This window comes from Pseudorasbora parva, chromosome 3, assembly GCF_024679245.1.
Source record: "Pseudorasbora parva isolate DD20220531a chromosome 3, ASM2467924v1, whole genome shotgun sequence".
Classification (NCBI taxonomy): domain Eukaryota; kingdom Metazoa; phylum Chordata; class Actinopteri; order Cypriniformes; family Gobionidae; genus Pseudorasbora; species Pseudorasbora parva.
Window position 1 is genome coordinate 57,217,040 of NC_090174.1, and position 25,113 is coordinate 57,242,152.

The window sequence follows — 25,113 nt, forward strand, 5'->3', positions numbered from 1 at the left end:
TTTGAGGCTTTTAAAAATGACTTTAAAATGTTATTTAAATCCTTAAAACAACTTAAAATGAGAAGTGCCTTAAAGCTCTCTAAATTACTGGCAATATATATATGGATTAGCCCTTCCTGTAATCTAATTTACTCTTATAATTTTCCTTTTAATTATTTAATAATTTTCCTATTATTTTGTTTACAATATGCTGCTTGGTTATATTGTTAATGTCTATCATTGATAATGTTAATGCCAATTTGTTATTTGAAATGTTTCAATAAAAAATAAAAAATAATAAAAAAAAGTTCTGTTGCTTTTATATGGAAATAAATATTATGAAAAAAAATGTCTATAAAATATACAAGTCAATGTTCGCATATAGATGAGCCTAATTTTAAATCAGCATACATTTCAAAATCAATAAAAGTATATTTTAGCATGCTATTTTTCATATAATGTGTAAAAAACAATACTTTAATCCGTTCAAAAACGAGGGCATCAAACAGACCAGCAGTGACTACTGCACAGATGACAAATGTTTATTCTGCACTTGTAACAGCAGACACAGGATTCGGAGCAGTTTACCTCCTAATGTTCACATCTCATGGCAAAAGCATCTCTACCCACAATGCTCACGTGAGGAAGGACTGCATTCAGAAACATTAATGACATCATGACGAGTGCACAACACTGATCAAACCTATCAATGCTTAAAGGACTGACAGAAACTAAGCATCTCTATGTGTTGGTCCTGGATTTATGAAAGTGTTCACTAGTTATTTGTTCCATGTGCTGTTGAAAGAAAACAAAACCTTTAATAGGCAGTTTTTTAAAACTTCCATTAAAGGTCAAATGTAAATGTATTGCTCTTGTGATCTTTGGCTACTGCAGTTACAATGGCATTTAAAAGATTGTATGATCAGCAATGGCTTATAAAGATGTGTAAGCAGGCACTTGTGAGGTAATACCACAGTGGTACCTCTTTCTGATTGGTCGAAAGTTGCAGTCAAATATTTCAATATAATGACCAATGTATGATTTACTGCTGTTGCATGAAACCTACAAACTGTAGCTGTGATAGTCCTATCTTTAATATCACAACATTTTCTTCTTATATTTCCATATATTTATTTATTTGGGATGTAGCTGCGTAACAAGTTAGATAATGTATCAGCCAGTTATTTTGCCCCCTAAATAAACCCCTTCAAAGAGAGTATAGTGTGATAATGACATTAATGTCCTGTTTCTTATTATAAAGAATGTGTTTGCATCCTAAGCATCCACATACAAGTGTGTAAATATTAGCTGGTAAATCACCTAAAGCTCAGTCATAGCGACAAATGCACACCACAATGCAACGAGACTGTAATATTGTGCAATATACTAGAAACTCCGCTAGTCCTTCACGTCCTGTACATCCTCTAGGAAATAAACAGATCTTTATGAACTCAATGACAATCACAGACACAACAAGAAACAAACACAAAGAACACATGGAGTGTGACTTCATTTGAGAAACGCTTTCATTTCACGCAGCGTTTAAAAACTAATGTGAGGAGTGGCAAGGCACGTTATTAAACTAAACACTGGAGAAATGGATGGAGTAAATAAAACAATAAATATATTTTGCATAAACTAAATGAAGCTTAATTAGACCATTAGGCCATTTTGCACTGTGACGTTATTTTGATAACAATTTGGCACATTAATATCAATAAATTCTCATTACTATAATGGGCCGGCCTGTTTTTAAATCTCAATGGATTCTTATTAGCTTCTCATTACTGTCAGTTTTTTTTTTTTTTTTACTTTATTAGAGTTAAAAAAAAGTAAAACAAATGGCAGGAAATACAACAAAATACTTTGATGTGAAATACTTTGTATTTTTTGCATGTTTTGCATTTTGAGTAAAAAGTGCTTAATTGTGATAGAAATGTCAAAATGCAACTAAATCTTAATGATCCTAGAAAACAGGCTTAATTTTCTTTATGCAAAATATTATTTTGCATTTATTTATTTTGATTCTGGAGTGAAATGTGTAAGAAATTGTAAAACTCATCAAAAAAGAAACAAAAATTGCAATTTAAACAAGGGGTCAGAAATATAAGAATAAATACTAGATATTGTGAGAAAAAGGAGGAGTGGCTAAAACAGAAGAATGAAAGCTTCCTTCAGACTTCGTGGTTTTTGTTCTGTTTCTCTCGGTCTAATATGTTCTCATGTGTTCGTCTAGTCTACGATGGGGTTGTGAGAAACCCCGGGCCAGTCGTACATGTCAGGAACGAATGAATCGTAGTTTGTGTTCCACACAATCGATCTGACGTACGCTTCCTTATCCACAGGCTCGGGGTATCGGAACGCCATTCCCTTTGAATACACGTACTCCACCACCTGTGCACAAAAACACACACCTTCTTAGCAATGGGTACAACGACATTTGTGTCCCTCATATATATGAATCCCACAGTGATGATCTGAAAAAAATGACAAAGATTCATAAAGAAAATGAAACATAATTGGGGCCATTAAGATATTTTGCGTGAAATTATTTTCTTGGCAATAACGCACATTTATCACTAAATTCCCTAAATCTTCTCAATGGATTCTTGATAGATTCTCAGTGAAAAATTACAATACAAATGGATGAATTGTACAAATATTGTACATCACACACACCCACACAAAACAAGTGGCATTTTTAAAATCAATCTTAAAGAGTAAATTCACCCAGAAATTTAAATTGTCATGAATTATTTACCCTCATGTCATTCCAAACCCGCAAGACTTTTGTTCATCAATTTAATGAACACATTCAAGTTCCAGACAGGCAGTGAAGACATCGTTAGGACAGTCCATGTGACCTCCAGTGGGTCAACGAAGTAATGAAGCGACGAGAATACTTTTTGTGCACAAAAACAAACAAAAATAAATTACATTTTAATTAAATTAATTTTAATCAATTTTAATTAATTGAAATAATTCAAAAATGTCTTATAATAAAGTTTTTTTTTCCGAGTATGGTGCTGTATGACACCATAAAAGGCGGAATTGCTTGTATGGGCACTTCTCCCAGATGAGTGTGTGCACGACAACCAGAGCGAGAGCAAGTGTACCCTTTAATAACGACTCTATATACTTGGTTGAAATTTATAGCATTAACTATGTACAGCGGAACAAGCTGTAAGCAGTCAGTAACAGAGCTGTGCACTTTTTGTTGACTTGCGCAGTTTAACTCCTAACTTGATAAAAGCTGTCACTCTGAGGAATGGTTACCTCAAAATGTAGATCTGTATGCAGGTGGGTGGTACTTTATCTGGATAAAATACATTGCTCACATGCCAGCTATTCAGTGGCGAGCAGTGACTTCTTTATTTTGCATGTATGATATAAAGACCATAAGGTAAACATGTCATAATTAATTAACGGCAGACCAAAGGGCAATTGCTTTGCATAAACACATGGTTCAAATTCATTGACTGTGAACTGCTTTGAAAGCATGAGCCTTTATCACTTATCACTTAAACGCACACGCACACACACCTTGACTGCCATCTGTAGTGACACCTCTCTGATGTTGGACAGCGGTGGATAAAGTCGGCCCTGACTCAGCTCTTCATCTGTCAGCTGACTCGCCAGTGTCTAGAACAACACAACCACTTTTTAATCAAGTCACAGTGTAAAATATTAACAAAAACAAGTAGAACAAGTTCTGCTTTATACAGTCAGGCAATGCACAGCTACTAACTTATGAACAGTAATAGGGGTGTTCCTGATTAAGTATCGACTTATTCATTGCCATAATTTAACAACAGTTTCAGATACTGTATGCGTTCATGCAAACCGATGAAAGAGTTGGTGATTTAAAAAAAAAAAAAAGCTTGTGGGACTATAATGTACAAAATATTTCACAAACCACATTATTCATTGGAGAAAATAATGTTTAAAGAAACCAGCATTTTTATGATTATGAAAATAACGTACAATAATATAGATATATAACAAATAACACTATGCAATATCACGTAGCATAACGGATTGTTATTATTACTATTTTTGTAAAATAACCGGAAGCAGATGACACCGGAAGCCAGACACTTTCAAATTACAAATAGTCACACCTGCTCTTACATTAAAATGAAGGTGAATACTTTGGTCTTTTTGTATTTACCTTTGCAGCCTCAAGAAAGACTGTATCACTGATGTGCCGAACTCCACTGAGTATAACAGCCAGAGCTACACCTGAAATCACAAATACACCAGAGGACAGGACAGGCCAATGTTACACCATTATTTCTTAAACATTGTAATATGCTTGTTAAATATTAGCAACTTCAAAATGTAGATGGGGTTTAGAGCTAACCACCAAACAATCCATTAATATGTAAGACTATGATTAGAGTATGTAAAGGGGTGATGAATTGAGGAATCAACTTTCCCTTGAGCTTTTGATATACAAAAGGTCATGATAATATAAGAATATCCTTTAAGTTTCAGAGCTGAAAACTTTCTTGTAAGTCAAAGAAAAGCTTTTATAGACACCAGGCTCAGCAAACGGTCCGGTGCTTCATACTGACGTCAGTGCGCGACGATGCACACACCTCTACAGCGCGTCTAATCCAGTAGCCTCGCCCACCGATTCATGGAGCTGTTCGGCTCGACATGCTAAACATGCCGAGGAAGATTAAGATATTGCGCTATTCCTGGTTGTGGAAGAACACAGTCGCTGCATAAGCTTCCTTCTGATCCTAACATTAGGAATGAGTGGTTGAACTTTATTTTTAATGAAGTTACAGCTCACGTGGGGAAGACATGTTCACTTCAGTTCACTGCGGGATCATTTCAAACAAATCTCCAGGAATGGTGCAGCACACCGATGTGAGTAAAACGTGTATTTTTATGTAATAGTATTGCATTGTTATAGATTGTTTGCTTATGTGTCTAACAGAACATATCTTTAGTACGCTGGACTCAGACACGTATGGGCCATCGCTCGCAAAGCCCTGCAGGCCGATCAATCTCATTACATTCCGTCCTTGTTCTGCTATTCTCTCTCTCTCTCTCTATCTCTCTCTCTCTCTCTCTCGAGTTGACATCTGAAGGGCGGCGCGCACGCCAAGCGTGTATGTGTGTGTGCGCGGTTCACGCTTATATCATCCGATCTTCCGGGCTATGTGTAATATTAAAATAAGAGTCCAATCAATCGCAGGTCGATGAGAAATTAAACATTGTGTTTGTTTGATAAAGACGTTTACGAGCCCTGTGATCGAGATAATCATTCTGGTTGCCGCTTCTCCCTCATTCTCTCCTCTCTGTCATGTGGACTGACAGAGGAGCTGAAGCTGATTAAATATGCAAATCTTATCCAATCCTAGCCGTGGGCGTTTACTTCCAAGTCTCCAGTGCGGCACGCCCATCAAAACCCAGCGTTCAAGAGACAGCCTCAAAACCAGTGTAAAAAATAGCCTATTACTTATTAGTTATGATGTTTTTGAATGTAAAAACCAAACGAACATCATTAGTTGACCTCAGACAACAGTATAAAAAAAGAAAAAAGCCAGTTCATGACACTTTTAATACCTGGAAATATATATGCATTGTTGCCTTGTCCCGGGGTCAGAATTGTGCCATCTTCTAGTGACACCGGTGCAAATGGACTGCCACTGGCGAACAAACACCGACCCTGTAACAGAAACACTTATATTTCCATATTCATATGGGTATGACAATCCATGAGACACATCTGTGTACAACCACAGGCGTAAATGTATTTTACACCTGAGAGCGCAAATGCCTTTATTACTGTAACACTGTAGTGTCACAGTAGTGATTAAAGCAGAGGCCACATGGGCACAGATGTGCCACAGTGAAATTACCTAAACTATGTTGTGTTTGCATGCATGGCTTCAAATGTGACTTCAAACCGACCCTCAAATTTACTGAATTCACAAAAATTTACTGGTTTGAATCTAGAATAAACAACTTTATTTCTGAGTTACAGTATGTGTTCATTTTTGAACCCTATAATGCCTTTTATTATTAATAACATGATCAAAACCTAACCTGTTCCAAATCTACTACTTGGACCGAATGGCATATTTTTGCTCAGTTTGAGTCTCTGAAAAATGATTGAGGGGTTTTTCATCTCACTATATCATACTATATGAGCCATTAAAAAAGTCTCATGTGTAAATGCAAAGCTCTTTTTTTAGATCTTGTCTTTGTCCATTAAAAATATATGTTTTTCATATGTCAGGCTTCAAAGGGTTAATGTATTAAAGATATTTTACCTGTGTGAGGCTGTACGCATCCTCAGCTGTGCATTCTGCTTTGGCGGTGGGGTTGCTCAGGGCGAAGATAATTGGACGCTCATTCAAGCTACCCATTGCTCTGATGACATCATGATTGAAGAGCCGGCCGGCCCCTGACACACCTGTTCACATTGAGAAAGAGGTTGAAACATACATACACATATATTAAAAGAGAATGTATGGGTTATGCTTTATTCATAACATTTTAAGCTAGATGCAAACAACATGCAACAAACAAAAAAACAGCAACCCACATTTACAAAAAATAAAATAAAAAAGCAAACCCATTCATTACCCAGTAGTCTGATGGGCGTATTGATGTCCTTTTTAAATGTTAAAAGGCTAGCTCATTACAACGCGACATTTACATACAGAAGTCTTAAAGGTTTAAACAAAAGGAGCTTGTTAAATGCTAGGTCACGAAAAACTAAATGACAACTGTTGAGGTGCAATCATTGACTAACATTTAAAGGAAACTACTAAACCTTTAAAGGTTAAACAGAGAGGTAGAAAGATTGATGGGTTGGATTTCAGAGCAAGACACAGAGGAGCCGCTTCTCTTACCGATGATTGCTGTGGGTTTAATAACATTGACTGCGTCTAAGAAGCTTTTCACGTCCCCTGGATCAGCGTGAACAAAAGCCTCCTGATTACTGTCTGTCTCATAAGCTCTGCCCTATATAAAAAAGAGAAACACACACGGGATTACTGGAGGACTCCAGCTATCAGACTCAAACATGTGAAAAAAGAACAAGTTTGTCAACGGCACAGATTTTCTCTTCATGTTTTTAGAGAAGACTTGTCATGTGAGGTCAGATTACTAAAATACTGCGACTGCATGTGGTTTTTTAGAGACAGCAAACAACCTCAGAGGTAGTACTCATTGTTATTTTAGTATTATATTAGTTTTTTATTCATATTGTGATTTAGCTTTTATTTTTATATTTTCTATATATTAATTTTACATTTTTAGTAATTTTGTTATGGCCTTTTGTGATTTAATTTTTAAAAAAAATACAATTGGGGTTTCATTTATTTTTATTTCTGGTTTAGATTTAGTTTTCCAGTTATCGATTTTAGTGCTTCAACTTAAGTGAAACATAAATTAGAAACTAAAGTTTTTAATAGATTTGCTAACTATGATTTAGTTAATGATATTAACTCTGTGGTGGTTCGCTTGAGGTGTGAAAGCAATCCAATAGGGGTGTAAGAAAATATCGATACATGTGAATATCGCGATATTATGTGTTGGCGATACTGTATCGATTCTCAAAAACAATGTATCGATATTTATATATTTATTTATTTACATCCAAGATTCGTGGCTTTGTGTTCGGTTGGTTTAAATTACTGTATAACACCCAACCGCTAGATGGCAGTGTTATCTCAGAACGTATAACTGACGCGGAGCCGGAGAAGTGCAAGGTAAGGGCGTGCATCCAAGGGGGTAATCTAGCGCTCGGAAAGTGTTCCACCCCTAGGGGCTGCCATTGCTAACCAAGCCATCACCTGCTGTTAGCATCCCATTGACTCCCATTCATTTTTGAGTCACTTTGACAGTGAATAACTTTACATCTGAGGCGTTTAAAGACTCCATTTGTCCATTGTTTATTTCTAAAGAAACACGACAATGTATAAAAGGCTCCATTACCTTGTATCTTACACTATCGCCCCGCAGAAACTGTTTTTGTAAAAATAGGCTAACGATTGCGTCATAACCAACGCGACCCTGTCGCACAGTTGAGAAATTACCGTATAGACCTGAGGAGACGCTCGCAAGCAATCTTTTACTGTCTATGAGACAGTCGGGGGGACGTGGAGACATAAAGTCTGATAAAGTCAAGAGAGAAGAATGGGGAGAAGCCCATAGTGAGCCAAAAGCAACGGGAGAAAATATTTAAACAACGTGATTCAGCTTTCACTTTCCACATCCACTAGAAGACCTACAGCTGTCAGACAGGAGGCTCACGTCACATCTACGTCGTCAAGCTCAGTCTGAGCCTGCGCAGTTCACTCAGCCGTCAGGAAGTGAGTGCTCCTATACTGACATCACTTAACGCCGTAGAAGTCAATGGGATCGCTCGGTCCATTTCTTTTACTGTCTATGCGTGCATCACTTGTGTTTACATTAGCAAACCCAGCTCTCAAGACGATAGCATTATTCCGCTCCTGCAGTATACAGAGCTGAAGTGTGGACTCATTTTGGCTTCAGCTAAAAAGAAGCCACTAAGGAAATCGACAAGAAACATTTTGTTTGCAAAATAGGCCAAGTTATAATCTAATACTCGGGAAACACATTGAAACAGAGCTCGCATAACATCCTGACGTCACCCGCGCTGCTGAGAAGTGTTTCGATAGAATCTCCTGCACGTTTTCCTCTCAGTAACAAAATAAACACACGCCAAAACTGACAGCGGTGGCAGGAGAACGAAAGATAATAGCGATGTGGATATGGATGCACCAGCTCTGCAGTTTAGTTCTTGAAACAGCACTTTATACAATAGGCTGCTTTATAGAAAACAGCTTTAGGCCCCGATCACACAGAACGCGTTTTTCAGGTTCGAAAATGCGAGGCGCACTGCACTCCCTTTTTTGGTCGGCGTTTTTTCATTCAAAAATGAGCAGTGCGCTTTAATGTTTCTAGGCAACCCCCGAATCACCGGTACTGTCAGTCGAATAATGTAACGGTCAACACAACGGAAGGCCCGCCGCTTCATTCATTCGTTTGGACAACAGAACATAAGCGTGATGATGTTGCGCGCTTTTCTGCTCAGTTGACTTTTTTTCAACTTCACGCGCTCGGAGCGCTCCTTCAAAAACGCGAGGCGCCCAGGGCGCATAAGCAGCGCGCATAACGCTCTCTGCCAACCGAAATCCATTCAAAAAAGGCGCCTCTCGCTGCAAAAACGCGTTCTGTGTGATCAGGACTACTGTGTTAAATATAAAACAGAGTCATTCAGTCATGAAATGGACTGCACTTTGTGTTGTTAAATAGCCACTGCTATACTGTGAACCTTTAAAACATATACACATAAAGAATCCTGCAGTCACTTTACATTTCCCTTAACTTAGATTGCACATTGCATATGATTAGTGATATAAATTATAGGCTGTATTAATTAAATAAAATACTTTGTCTCGTGTTTTAGGCTTATGGTTGTGTTCTTTATTCTTTTAAATTATAAAAAAACAAAAACACACAAAAAAGAAATATATCGTATCGTAACCCCTGTATCGTGATACATATTGTATCACCAGAGTCTTGGCAATACACAGCCCTACAATCCAACCCAACGGACCAATGAAACAAATGGTATTATCATTCAGAACGGGAAGTGTGCTATATAAATAGCAGTAGTGTCTGATTCTGTGAGTAAGTTGAAAACCAAAAGAGCACGTCCTCATCTTAAAATGTTGTGTAAATGCACTTATCCGTGGGAGAATGGTGTCTCGAAGAAGCCTTGATTCCTGCTCTAGCTTCATTATAATATTTGTATAGTTTTTGCGTGTGTTTTTACACAGTTCAACTCTAGACAGTGCTGGGAGATCCACAGAGAGCGTGTTTGAATTTGCTGCAGTATTAATATGAATGTAGTATATCATTTAACAGTGGTAATGCCGGCTACAGTCGTATACAGGGAGTGCAGAATTATTAGGCAAGTTGTATTTTTGAGGATTAATTTTATTATTGAACAACAACCATGTTCTCAATAAACACAAAAAACTCATTAATATCAAAGCTGAATATTTTTGGAAGTTTTAGTTTTAGCTATTTTAGGGGGATATCTGTGTGTGCAGGTGACTATTACTGTGCATAATTATTAGGCAACTTAATAAAAAACAAATTTATACCCATTTCAATTATTTATTTTTACCATCTCAACATTCACAAATATACATTTCTGACATTCAAAAACCAAACAAAAACAAATCAGTGACCAATATAGCCACCTTTCTTTGCAAGGACACTCAAAAGCCTGCCATCCGTGGATTCTGTCAGTGTTTTGATCTGTTCACCATCAACATTGCGTGCAGCAGCAACCACAGCCTCCCAGACACTGTTCAGAGAGGTGTACTGTTTTCCCTCCTTGTAAATCGCACATTTGATGATGGACCACAGGTTCTCAATGGGGTTCAGATCAGGTGAACAAGGAGGCCATATCATTAGATATTCTTCTTTTATACCCTTTCTTGCCAGCCACGCTGTGGAGTACTTGGACGCGTGTGATGGAGCATTGTCCTGCATGAAAATCATGTTTTTCTTGAAGGATGCAGACTTCTTCCTGTACCACTGCTTGAAGAAGGTGTCTTCCAGAAACTGGCAGTAGGACTGGGAGTTGAGCTTGACTCCATCCTCAACCCGAAAAGGCCCCACAAGCTCATCTTTGATGATACCAGCCCAAACCAGTACTCCACCTCCACCTTGCTGGCGTCTGAGTCGGACTGGAGCTCTCTGCCCTTTACCAATCCAGCCACGGGCCCATCCATCTGGCCCATCAAGACTCACTCTCATTTCATCAGTCCATAAAACCTTAGAAAAATCAGTCTTGAGATATTTCTTGGCCCAGTCTTGACGTTTCAGCTTGTGTGTCTTGTTCAGTGGTGGTCGACTTTCTGCCTTTCTTACCTTGGCCATGTCTCTGAGTATTGCACACCTTGTGCTTTTGGGCACTCCAGTGATGTTGCAGCTCTGAAATATGGCCAAACTGGTGGCAAGTGTCATCTTGGCAGCTGCACGCTTGACTTTTCTCAGTTCACGGGCAGATATTTTGCGCCTTGGTTTTTCCACACGCTTCTTGCGACCCTGTTGATTATTTTGAATGAAACGCTTGATTGTTCGATGATCACGCTTCAGAAGCTTGGCTATTTTAAGACTGCTGCATCCCTCTGCAATATATCTCACTATTTTTGACTTTTCTGAGCCTGTCAAGTCCTTCTTTTGACCCATTTTGCCAAAGGAAAGGAAGTTGCCTAATAATCATGCACACCTGATATAGGGTGTTGATGTCATTAGACCACACCCCTTCTCAATACAGAGATGCACATCACCTAATATGCTTAATTGGTAGTAGGCTTTCCAGCCTATACAGCTTGGAGTAAGACAACATGCATAACGAGGATGATGTGGTCAAAATACTCATTTGCCTAATAATTCTGCACTCCCTGTAGTTTTGTTTGAGTGTGTCTTGACAGTTACAGATAAATCAACAAGCTCATGGAGCGAATTTGTCAATAATCTTGATGGATGACGCATTGGAAACTGACCAATGAGAGGACAGTTGTACTCACATGTGACTCGCATAAACACAATTCGGCACACTTGGAAAGGTTGCTTTGTGGAAGTGAACCGAACCAAGAAGAAACTGCAACATTGTAACAAATTGTTTTTTCAAATTCGGAACAAAACAAACGATCTACAGGTGTGAAAACACCCTAAGTAGCTTTTATAAATGTGCCTTAGAAAAAAAAAACATTACTGGTGTGCATCTTGAGACAAAACAAAAGCACTGCCATATTTTAAAATATCTCGTAACCAAGCAGAGAGAGCAATCATAGAAGGGGAAAAAGACTATGGTAGTGAATGATTGTTCTCTCTGCTTTGTTAAAAAACAAAATATCCAAATATCTTTTTGTGTGTTTTCAGCAAAAAGAAGAAACTCATACAGGTTTGGAACAACTTGCGAATGAGTAAAATGATGACAATTTTCATTTTTGGGTGAACTATCCCTTTAAACAGCTCAAACATGCATTTTAGTCTGGGACTAGCTTAAGCCTTGTCTTTGAAACCGGGGGTTGATGTAGCCATGTTCACTCACCTTCACTAACAGACCATATTTGTCAAACATCCAGATCTTTTCTCTGGCATCTGCCTGAGACACCCCCGCCTCCATCATCGCCATGACGATCAGGTTAGCAATTCCCAGAGCTGCCTAAAAGTGAAAATTGCTTAAAGCTTAAATACACAGGCTATGCTTAAGTTTAATCCTTAATTAAACCACGCAGATTACAAGACGAGTTTGCGTCATTGTGGCTTTAAACTGTGTCATGTGTGCTCACCTCTCCAGCCCCCAGAAACAGAACTTTGTGTTCGGTTATTGGCTTCCCTATGGCACGCTGAGCCGCCAGTAAACCCGCCAGAGCTACTGATGCAGTGCCTGTGACACACAAACACACATCATGAATGTTGAGATGTTATTTCCATTAAGAGGTCCATACATTTTTGGTCCAGATCTTGTATTGACGATGCAATGCGCACTTTGTAAAGTCTAGTACTGCAGGTACTGGTACTCACCCTGGATGTCATCATTGAAGGTGCAGTACTTCTCACGGTATCTCTTCAGGAATCGGAAAGCGTTGTGATTGCCAAAGTCCTCAAACTGGATAAGGGTGTCTTGTCCGTACTTCTCCACCACAGCCTCCATGAACTCATCTATGAGATCGTCGTAGCGCTGAGAGCGGTCACGCCGCTGGTACAAACCCATGTAGAACGGGTCCCTCAGTAACTTCTGTAAAAAAACACAAGAGCACAACGAACATAATAAAATAGCTTCTTTTTTTTAAAGGGGTGGTTGCATGCGATTTCACTTTTTGAACTTTAGTTAGTGTGTAATGTTGCTGCTTGAGCATAAACAGTCTCTGCAAAGTTACAGCACTGAAAGCTCAATGCAAACAGAGATATTAAAGTTATGGCAGTTTATTGCCTACCAAAACGGCTGGTTTGGACTACAACGAGCTTCTTCCCGGGTTGGTGACATCATAAACCCTTGCTATGAACATAAACACTGCCCCAGATGTGACTTCTGTCCGTAATGAAAAGGGGCGTGGCGTTTCCGACAACCTATGCTTGGCACTTCAGCCAATAAAAATACAGGAAACTACATTTGGTCATCTAACCAATCTAAGACCATTGCGTTTTTCGGAGGGATGGGCTTCATAGAAGCAGGAAGCAAACGAGCCGTTCAAAGGACAGTGGAGACAGCGGTGTGGAATAAAGAAAAATACGGCGTTAAAAAAGAAGAAGAAAAAACGCCCCATAAACACAACCAAGCCTAGAAAAAACCCACAGAACGACCCCTTTTTGGGAATGAATGGTTACCAACCTCGTTATCTGTGCCCACATCAATGCAGACCGGCAGGCAACTTTCAGGCCGGATTCCAGCGCAGGCCGTATAAAGACACAGCTTTCCTACAGGAATACCCATACCATACACTCCCAGATCCCCCAGACCCAGGATACGCTCACCATCAGTCACCACTACAGCCTGCAGACACACAGAGATGAATGATCCCTCACTATACTAAGAAAAAGTCTCTTAAGAAATCAAATTAATACATACATCACAGTCTTAAAGGGATAGATCACCCACAATGACAAAATGTTGTCATTAAATATGTTAGGAAAAACATGAGGGTAAATAAATCATGACAGAACAAACAGTGACATCAAACATTGCACTTTAAATTGAAAAGCACTGAAATGTTGAAATCCAATACCTTGACATTGGTTTCTGGCCAGTTATCCAATATGGAACGAACATGTCCTTTATCTTTAATGGAGATAAACAGACCTCTGGGGAGAATAAGACAAAAACTTGAATCTCTCTAACACACATTTTTTGAGATAATCTCCCCCATAATAACAACAACAAAAACAAAAACACTCCTAACTACATACTAAGCAAAAAAAAAAAAAATTCTGTTAACAAATTATTGTGTTTTTTTCACTGAACTCTAAATACACAGTAACAGTTGGTTTATAGTGTACATGATTGGATGTAACGTTAACTAGCAATTCAGTGATGAAAATGTTAAATCGGTAAACTCCCTGATGAACTCAGAGATGAAGGATTCAAATAGAGCTATTCATTAAACCGATCGAATTAGAAAGCTATATAGAACAAATAATTCAAAAACTGGCTCGTAAGATTTATTTGTTTTACTAATCAGCCTACATTGGCCAAGCTTTGTTTGTTTTTGCTTGCAGCCAGTGAAGAAAAATCATTTCACTATTTCATGACATTCAATTCTGATGGGAAATGTTCTTTTGATTCTTCAGTTTATTTTGATGTAATGCTGTAAAGGGAAAGTTGCTCTCAATAACGCCAAAATATTGATTTGAGCACCAGTCACTCAAAAAGGAGTTATTCTCTAAATCAGTGCGCAAGGTTTATAAAGTCCCTGAAACGCCTCCGTTGTAGTCTTGAGTTTTCTTCCAGGAATAAACACGTCACAATATTCCTTATAATTATACTCCAGGGCATATGCAAAATAAAGGAGAAAGGCCTGGTTGAGTGGTGACATTTCCCCTAAACACACTAAAGCCTAGTTCAGACTGCTCGATTTTCAAACTCGTCGGGTCACTGCTCTATTCACACTGCATGACTATCTGGGGTATCATTCAGTCACTGATGTGTTCACACTGCACAATGGTTTGACGACAGAGGAGTTCACACTGCATGACTGAACAAGATGAAGAATCGCAGACAACTCTCTCTCTCTCCGGTGCTTAAACTACGTTTCCCAAACACACGTGCGATGTGCCGAGTAAACAACGCGAGATCACACGTGCGTCAGATCGGAGTTCTCATGCGAGACTATGAATTGTTATTTAAAATGATAAACTGCACAACGTTTGCTTCAAACTGTATGTGCGCTGATTTGTGGAGAAAAAGAAAAAAAAGATTATGGCGGAAGAAATTGTTGGAGACAGAGGGAGCCAGGATTGTGTTCTGCAAAGACAGTTTGAGGTAAATAAACAATTTTGTAATGTGCTGCTGCTGTGGCTGGATGTGCAAATGTTTGGCCTTTGTTTCTGTTTGATAGAATTGTAAATATATCTATTAAAATACTGAAATTCTGCTCTATAACTCCTCCCTGAACGTCCTGCTGCCCTGTATCTCACTCTCTCATTGGCTGTCGGTCATCGCCGATGTAATTTTCAGTCAGAAAGCAGTTCACACAGCAGGAGTTTCAATCGCCGACAGGTCCAGATATTTAGCATGCCAAATATCTCACCGGTGTCGGCGACTCGTCGGCGATTCTCTCTGATCGCGTCTTTGATTATTCACACTGCGTGATTGTCACTCGCGTGCACGAGCACCGATTTACCTGTGATCTCGGGCATTTGTCGGCGATTTCGCAAAACCTGTCGGCGACTCAAAATCGGGGCAAAAATCGGGCAGTGTGAACTAGGCTTAAAAGTGGTTGACAAATTACAACACAGTGATCCAGCCAACCAATCAGAGCAAACTGAGCTTTTCAGAGGGAGGGGCTTCACAGAGACAGGAACTAAATAGAGCATTACTGCAGACCGAGAAGAGTCAAATATGTGCAAAATAATGTTCTTTTGCACATTCACACATGAAAACCAATTCTAATAGAGCTCAAAACAAAATCAAGACTTTGTAAAATGGCATTATATGGCCTCTGTAAATTGCAATAGATCTTCTATCTGGCACATCTAAAAATAACTCCCCGACAAGCTGAGAATAAGAGCATGTTGAGCATACAATCAACGTTTTGATTCACACAGAAACGGGTTCAATGTATCAAAGTTAAATAGTTAATAATTGATGAAGTGTGGCTTACTTGGGTCTCCTGAAGATGTGTCCATACTGCGTACACGCAAGGCCAACAGTTGGCGTGTAGACGATGGGCATGAGAGCTTCAATGTCTTCCATGAGCACGCGGTAGAAGAGACGCTCGTTCCTCTCCTGAATCCCCATTAGGTAGATATACCTGCTCAAATGGACCCAAACATGAATCTGCATTCAAAACATATGTAACATTTCCATGTGAATAGAATATTTTTATCTTGCTAATTTTATCTTTTAGGATCATGAACAGCAGGTTGGTTAAGATTATTTGTAGCCACACAACCTTAGGTCACAGAATTTCTCATATTAAAGGTAATTTTTTAATGCAATTCAGATTTCATATGGAAATTTTAATTTCAAATCAAATTTTAGAACAGCTCTTGATTTATTTTATCATCAGAAATGTGTAGTGATGTGAATGAACTTACTTCTGCAGTGGGTCGGACATCTTCTTCAGGTTTTTCTGGAAACGCATGGCCTGGGTGTCTTGGGTCTCGATCTTTGGTGGTAATAGACCATGAATGCCCAAAATCTGCCTCTCCTTGAGAGTGAAAGCCATGCCCTGTGTGCACACAAACGCACAATGAATGTTTACACAAGATTTTTACTTTTTCACTACATTAAAACTGTGGGTAACTGCAAGGGCTAAATTTTGGCCAATTCAAATTTAATTGTATTCTTAAAAAAATTAACATTTTAAAACATCAGACAAAGGTCAGATCAAAAAAAGTGGAATTAAATATATGATAATGTTTTTTGCGACCAATGGTCGAGTGCAGGATTTTTTTCTGCTCTTCTTAATGACAGCAGTCTGAATAACAAAAATAAATAGCCTAATAATAATTTAAAAATATAAAACCTGATCAAACCATTTGATATATATTTTTTCATGGTCGGTAATTATTTGTATTATTATTTATTTATTACTATAACTTATTATTATAATTATTTTTATTATTATTTGAAATGTCTAAGATTGCAAGTCATATTAAAAAGTAAATAATAATAACAACAAAAATTATAATATTCATTGATTATAAAAACAAATAAATACAAACTATACAAAAATAATACAATAAAGTATAAATTAAATTAAATTAAATAAAAAATTAAATATCTATGTAGTAATGTGACATTTACAAGCCTGATCGATATAGATATGTGGTTGACATATTAATTATTATTATAAATTTATGGAATGTGTAAGATTTCAAGTACATATTCAAGACTACACCGTTTGCAAACCGATCAAAAATGTACTGGTGCAACACCTACGTTCCTTTAGAGTTTGTTCAAAGCCCCAACCATAAATATGAGCAATACTAGTGATGCTTGCCTTAGCAAATTACAGACAAAGCCGTACAAAGACAACTGCAGATAGTCTAATCTAATACATTGTCTACTATAGGTGTGTATGTGACATTTGGAGGGCAGACAACACAAAAGGCCCTCCAGAGAGCCTGAAACCCTGCTTTATGCGTGTTTGGAGATGAGCTGGAGCAGCCCTGCTCTTCTGTATATTAAAACCATGCATGACTCTTTGACCTGAGGTGCCAGTGCCACAAATGTAATGCATACATCCTGTGTGAAAGGAGGAAACCCAACACAGGGTGTCTATAGGGAGGAGATCAATGCAGAATAGCGACCAATGAGGGTCAGCGAGGGGGAAACACCCATCTATACCATACAGCCCATGGAGGAATTGCATTCAGTTTACATTCCATATGCCTGGAGTGTGTGAATGTGTTTGTTTGAGCATGTTAGAGGGGTGTGGAACCGTTTAAAACTGAGCTGGTGGGTTGCAGAAAAATACTGTCAAATGCAAATTATGAAATACTGATATAGATAGATAGATAGTTAGTTAGTTAGTTAGTTAGTTAGTTAGTTAGTTAGTTAGTTAGTTAGTTAGTTAGTTAGTTAGTTAGTTAGTTAGTTAGTTAGTTAGTTAGTATAGACTTATCAACTTTTAAATTGGAGGAAAACACTTTTGTGATTGATGTCAAAGGACAGGCATCCAAACTAAACGGTATTGGTGCATGACTTCATCTTCAAAAACCATAAACAAAAACTACACAAGCGTGACTTATATAAAATACAATTACAGCAAGCATAAACATGGCCCATCGCTTGATGTCCAAAATAATATAGGAGTCCTGAAGCAAAACCAGTGGTCTACAGCATAGAAATTAAGCACACACCCATGTTTTTCAGGATACGTGGCACTTCTGCTGAGTCACTCCACTAATGTTTTCCAGACAAAAGCATTCAGACCCTCAACACACAAGAATTGTGTTAGAAAGTGTGAATGGGTCTACATTGGGGAGTAAAAAAAAAAAAAAACTAGCAAAAAGACAGCAAACGGACATAATTTAGGGTAAATGCTAAAAGTTTAATGCTGTCACTGCTATTTATATCCTTATTGTTTTTGCGGCACTTATTTTTATTTAAAGAGGTCATGAATTTAATCTACCAATAGGTCATCATACCGTATCCTTTAAGTATATCCTTTAAGCTTCAGAACTGAAAACTTCCTTGTTAGTCGCCAAACAGCTTTTATTTTAACCAAGCCCAAAAGAACGGCTCATTGTGGAATGTGCCCATCTATGATAGGTGAAAGAGCACCTCTGCAGAAGAAGATCGACGCTAACTTCATCATCACAACTTTGGCCCCGTCATCTCACTAACACTCCAGGACCACTGGAGTGTTAGTGAGATGACGAGGAGAGAAGAGCGATGCAGGACCACTGGAGTGTTAGTGAGATGACGAGGAGAGAAGAGCGATGCAGGACCACTGGAGTGTTAGTGAGATGACGAGGAGAGAAGAGCGATGCAGGACCACTGGAGTGTTAGTGAGATGACGAGGAGAGAAGAGCGATGCAGGACCACTGGAGTGTTAGTGAGATGACGAGGAGAGAAGAGCGATGCAGGACCACTGGAGTGTTAGTGAGATGACGAGGAGAGAAGAGCGATGCAGGACCACTGGAGTGTTAGTGAGATGACGAGGAGAGAAGAGCGATGCAGGACCACTGGAGTGTTAGTGAGATGACGAGGAGAGAAGAGCGATGCAGGACCACTGGAGTGTTAGTGAGATGACGAGGAGAGAAGAGCGATGCAGGACCACTGGAGTGTTAGTGAGATGACGAGGAGAGAAGAGCGATGCAGGACCACTGGAGTGTTAGTGAGATGACGAGGAGAGAAGAGCGATGCAGGACCACTGGAGTGTTAGTGAGATGACGAGGAGAGAAGAGCGATGCAGGACCACTGGAGTGTTAGTGAGATGACGAGGAGAGAAGAGCGATGCAGGACCACTGGAGTGTTAGTGAGATGACGAGGAGAGAAGAGCGATACAGGACCACTGGAGTGTTAGTGAGATGACGAGGAGAGAAGAGCAATACAGGACCACTGGAGTGTTAATGAGATGACGAGGAGAGAAGAGCGATGCAGGACCACTGGAGTGTTAGTGAGATGACGAGGAGAGAAGAGCGATGCAGGACCACTGGAGTGTTAGTGAGATGACGAGGAGAGAAGAGCGATGCAGGACCACTGGAGTGTTAGCGAGATGACGAGGAGAGAAGAGCGATGCAGGACCACTGGAGTGTTAGCGAGATGACGAGGAGAGAAGAGCGATACAGGACCATTGGAGTGTTAGCGAGATGACGAGGAGAGAAGAGCGATGCAGGACTACTGGAGTGTTAATGAGATGACGAGGAGAGAAGAGCGATACAGGACCACTGGAGTGTTAGTGAGATGACGAGGAGAGAAGAGCGATGCAGGACCACTGGAGTGTTAGTGAGATGACGAGGAGAGAAGAGCGATGCAGGACCACTGGAGTGTTAGTGAGATGACGAGGAGAGAAGAGCGATGCAGGACCACTGGAGTGTTAGTGAGATGATGAGGAGAGAAGAGCGATGCAGGACCACTGGAGTGTTGGTGAGATGACGAGGAGAGAAGAGCGATGCAGGACCACAGGACTAAAAATAACATTACCTTCCAAAGGATCCTAATGCTATAGGAATATGGTTATTATTACAACAACGTGAATATCTCAATTGAGCACTGTTTATTTGTTCAGTACATTTCACTGTGGATTCTTAAGTAAATCTGCACAGGGTTTACAAAAAGACTTTTACAATATGAACTTATAAAAATAATGCTATAATCAACACTTTTCACAATTAGTTAACCTTGAGAGCTGTAATAGTAAAATATATATTAAAAAATAATAGTAAAAATGTGCTAAACATTTTCAGTAGAGTTCCACATGTAATACTAGCCATTTCATAAGCAAAGATGCCAGCCAATCACAACAGTGTGTGTTAATACATGTCTTACAGCAGCCAATCACAGCAGTGGGCATTTACACTAAAGTCTCATAGCAGACAAGTCCATTCAAACTGTGTTCAAATCAAAGGGCTAAAATCAGGGTGGGAAAATGCCTTTTAATTCTACATTATGACCATCTTACATAAAACAATGCAGTTCATTACTCCTTTAAACTGAAAGCAGCAAATTACAGATTTAAAGTAGATTCCCCAACTCCTCTTTGTATGTTATTGAAAACAAAAAAGAATGGCGACTGAAAGGGACATGGAGACCAAACTAGAAGGATGGACAGATTGTATTTTTCTAACCTTGTTGGTACGTGGGTTGAGCATGAGTGGTTTCCCCTTCTCTTTAGTGTGAACCCATCGGCACACACTCACACACGGCCTCACACTCGTGCTTAGTCTGGACAGCATGGCTGCAGTGATGCTGAAACAAATCTGCAAAAGAAAAGAAATAAATAAAACATAAAAACACACACTTAATATACCGACACCCTCAGATCACAAGTGCCTGATAGAAGAGTTGGGCTGTTATCGGGCGATTAGATTGAATTGTTATGGCTGTTCTGTCAGCAGCACTGGGTTCTCACACCACAATCCTCACTGAGAACATTACGAGTCCCTGCTGTTCAGATAAACAGTCATACCAGAGTCCTTATAAAGATTACCAAGCACACACAGCACTGATAAACATGTCTGCAGCCTTTAAACAGTCTGTGACCCTGGGCAAAAGAATTACAGGAAAACTAAACCATTTAAATACAAATAAATAAAAAAAACACTTAACTAAATTATATTTTAAAGCAGCACCAGGTAACTTTTCAACCTTCATAATATATTTTCAAGACGCTTGTGATGATACATCGACTTACAATAGGTTGAATGACACGTCTGCCATAGCCTGATGGGGTCTGTATCGTTTTTAATCGTACTTTTAAACTTCGGGTTTCGGGTAGTAACCCGAGAACAAAAAGAACTACAAAATTCGACTGCTTTACGGCATATACGTCACTTCCACCAACACCCACACTTCCTTAAATTCGGACGTGCGAGCCCAACTGTGTTCATCGGATAATATAGTCATGTCAGAAGCAGCAGAGACAAATAAGAAAGAAAAGGTTTTGTTGGAGGAAAGCAATAAGAGGAAACGAAAAAGTGATGGGATTAAAGGCAGGACGAGGATCAACATGTGACCAGCGTTTGCTCGTCGGCGTGAGCTGAAGGAGGCGTGCCCGACCGATGCTGTCCTGCTTGTTACGGTGATTACCTACCACTCAAACACTGAACTGAAGTATCATATAGATTCTGTAAAACGGTAACCAATAGACTACTATAATGACGCTGGCTTGTAAACGTGAGAATCGCGATTATTTGGCGTTTGAAAAAAATATAACCCATGAAATTATATTCATATGACATGCTGAAACATGCCACTGACTGTAACATTACCTGGGATGAACACATTTCACACGCGCCGCAAGCAGAACACCTGCATGTGAACTCCTGCAGTGTTCAGGGGAACTGTTAGTGCTGCACCAACCTGCAGGGTCGCTTTTATGAAGTTATTTGGCCCGCCCCGCACCACTGTATATATTTTTACAACCCGCCGCGCACCTGCGACCATTAAATAGACATACGGGGTCCGCGGGTTATGAGACGACCCACGCATCACTAGTTCAGGGCTATCAGGGCTGTCATGTCAACAAATGCACGCGCGATGGCATCTCCTGTTGTAGGAGGACAGAGCTTACGACAGTAGTTGAGGACATTATTTTTTCCAAACTGTAGGGGGACCCCGAGAGCAAAAGTTACCCAGTGCTGCTTTAAATGTATAAACAAAGTTTCCAGCATGCTATGTACCCATTAATTGACATCAGAGGACCGTGAACATGCAAGTGTGTTGTTGGTAAATGAGTAAAAAAACTTACTGGCTGACACAAAAGTTTGGGAATCACTGATCTAAATGATGTATCTTAACCATCCAGGAATCTCAACAAAAAAAACATTACGAAACATTTTTTATGAATGAAAACAAGATATGTTTTCCCAAAAAAGTAGGAAGAACACTAATTATTTGAGCGTGGGAAAATAATTAAACGTGCAGTATGCAACTTTTGGCCACTAGGGGTCACTCATTCAAAATAATAACAACAGACGTACTTTGATGACGTCGGGAAAGTGCGTGGGCTCATGGGAGTTGTTGTCATATTGCCACTGTCAACCAGCGAATCTGGCATCTCCAGCAGAAAACATGTTCACTGACAAGGTAATTGTTATATTAAATCTCTATTATTGTTAAGCTTAGTTACGGCTTTTCACGTTATGTAATGTCAATCTAATGAAATAGCAGCGAGCTACCGTTACTAAACAAACTTATCAGTAACGTTAGCTAATGTGTGAGACAGAATGTTGTGCGGGCGGTCGCTATGCCAACATACCTATAAGTTGGTAGGCTATGTTGACATATTAACCGCGCATCATAATTTGAGTTACTCAAATTATAGATATGTTGACATGGCATCCGCGATTGTCGAACATTCTGTATATCAACTCTTCAATAAGAAAATAAATTTCAATTTAGTTTATCATTACCAACATAAAACATAGTAAATGAGAGAACTAGCACCAGCAATACGTTGTTTATTGGAACACGCGCTGTGTCGCTCCCCACGTTCATCAATCATTCTAATAAACATTTATTTTGGAACTCAGAGATATATGAATAAGTAGATCATTATTAAATCAATATTATATGTAGCTAGTATTAACATATGATAAAAAAGTGACGGTTACCTTATATTAATTGACCAAGATAGTGGCATATTACCTTATGAAGCTAACGTTACTTTCAGCTACATATAAAACCAATAATAGCTAGTCCATCTGCGTTTTACACATGACATCATCGTGTCACCAAATATACGGATAGAAATACTTTTGAATCAGTTTTTAAAAAAATAGCTGTTTCAGTCTCCAAAAACAGAGAATCCGCCTGCTTGAAAAGCCGATACATTTCAAACCAGCTAAATTATCCTACACCTCCAAATGAATGCCCATTCTAATAGGATGCAGATGTAATATCATATCACAGAAGATTCAATCACACACTCAACTCTAAAACAACATAATCAGATGTCTCATGACTGCTGGTTTGTATACGTCTGCATGTGAGCAGTTGAACAGTCATGTCAGCACTGAAGTTGTGTGCTTTGCGCTTTACGTAGAGGAAATGAAAGCTGAACAAACCCAAAGCCAAATCCTTACACCACAAAAAAAACTCCACCAGTATCCCACGCTTGCTCTTTATTGATTTATTATACTGTGTTCTTCTGGGTTATTAAAAAAGTCAAAGTACACATTAGAGGTGGTGTGCATGCTGATATCATGACTGTTGCTAGGTCAGGACGGTTTCATCCAGTGTGATTCACAGCAGACTAATTACAATCACGCTGACCGGAGTTAGGTGTACCGCTCAAGGGTGCAACAACGACAGGGCAGGAAGTTCAGGGATCATTCCAAACTGAACCATCTGCACTTAAAGAAACAGTTCACCATAAAACATTCCAAGATATTTGAAGCAATATGGCATTGCATTAGATACAATTATCTGCAAGAGAGCAAATGCCCTCAATGTAATTTTACATTTACATTATGGCTATGATTTTGGACTTAAATCATATCATGAAAATCTTTCATGTCTTTAAGCCTTTTTCCATGTTTAAGTGCTATAATCGGGTCCCTGGTGCATCTACCAACCCAGAAAACATGAAAAAGGACAATCCAGTAACTTTGCTTTGGTAAGGCTCTCATGCCAGCATGTGAAAAAACCATAGACTGTAAAAAAAAATAAAAAATTGGACGTAGTGTCCTTGCAGGCCCGGTTCCAGAATCAAATCACTGAGGGTGCTTCTGAAATTACTGAGGGGTGCTCCAAGCAACGGACCATCCATAGCGGTGTAGAGTGAGAAATTTATAAATGTATTTATTTACAGGTCATTTACTTCTATGCGTTACTAGTATTTTAACATGTCATCATCCTGAGAACCCCCCAAAAAAGTTACGATTTTTTTTTAAATTCCTATGTTATGCGATATATTCTACTCTACAGAGGACACCAGAACCCCTTTATTGAGGAAATTAAAAGACATGAATAGACAAACAATGGGATTTTTTTTCCATTCATCAAATCCATTTATTTTACCCAAACTTTGTATAAAGATGATTCTCAATGTTATGAAAGATACAGAATAATTTGTTATTGGCTATACCATTTTACTTAACGCAATATGTGTGTACATGGCCATAAATGCCATTTCCTTTCTAATTTGCATTTTTAATGTGTTTTGGGACTATATGTAATGTAATGTTTTGGGATTATATGTAGGCTAATGTATTTTCATAAGAATGTCTTATATTCTATAAGAATATAGGCTACAGACTTAAAACTGTGTGTTGAGAGATTCACTAAATAATGTCCTCTACTGATGCCAAACCTCTATTCCAGGTCTCAGGGGGATATTTCTGTCTCGTGCAGAGTTCCATTTCTATTTAGATGTCAATTCCAAAACTTTGCAGTAAGCAATATTGGCCGTCGATTTTATCAATGAATGACTGAAGCCTCGAAAGAGAGCCAAGATGACTACAATGCTGTTGTTTTGTCAGTTCATCGTGATCTCAAAAAATTTCGCTATAAAAAGGAAGTTGTCAACAATAAATCTCTTACTTACATAGTGGCTTGACTTTGTTTGTTATTAAAGGTCCCGTTCTTCGCGTGTTTTTGAAGCTTTGATTATGTTTACAGTGTGCAATATAACATGAGTTCATGTTTCGCGTGTAAAAAAACACAGTATTTTTCACACAATTGACTTATCTGTACAGCGCTGTTTCCTCTGTCCTAAAAAC

General features: G+C 38.9%; 1 protein-coding gene across 1 annotated transcript in view; it reads right to left on the minus strand.

Annotated features, from left to right (window-relative positions):
* Positions 1 to 496: 496 nt before the first annotated feature.
* Positions 497 to 25,113, minus strand: part of me2 (malic enzyme 2, NAD(+)-dependent, mitochondrial) — a 29,872-nt gene continuing 5,255 nt past the window's right edge. Inside the window, exons 2-15 of the mRNA XM_067439609.1 lie at positions 20,518 to 20,649; positions 16,315 to 16,448; positions 15,879 to 16,028; positions 13,785 to 13,860; positions 13,391 to 13,552; positions 12,583 to 12,796; positions 12,348 to 12,445; positions 12,107 to 12,220; positions 6,855 to 6,966; positions 6,270 to 6,412; positions 5,560 to 5,662; positions 4,151 to 4,221; positions 3,523 to 3,621; positions 497 to 2,373 (exon numbers count right to left, since the gene is read on the minus strand). Coding sequence (XP_067295710.1) covers positions 2,212 to 2,373; positions 3,523 to 3,621; positions 4,151 to 4,221; positions 5,560 to 5,662; positions 6,270 to 6,412; positions 6,855 to 6,966; positions 12,107 to 12,220; positions 12,348 to 12,445; positions 12,583 to 12,796; positions 13,391 to 13,552; positions 13,785 to 13,860; positions 15,879 to 16,028; positions 16,315 to 16,448; positions 20,518 to 20,625 — 1,746 coding nt within the window. The 5' untranslated portion in view covers positions 20,626 to 20,649 and the 3' untranslated portion in view covers positions 497 to 2,211. The remainder of the gene's footprint in view (positions 2,374 to 3,522; positions 3,622 to 4,150; positions 4,222 to 5,559; positions 5,663 to 6,269; positions 6,413 to 6,854; positions 6,967 to 12,106; positions 12,221 to 12,347; positions 12,446 to 12,582; positions 12,797 to 13,390; positions 13,553 to 13,784; positions 13,861 to 15,878; positions 16,029 to 16,314; positions 16,449 to 20,517; positions 20,650 to 25,113) is intronic.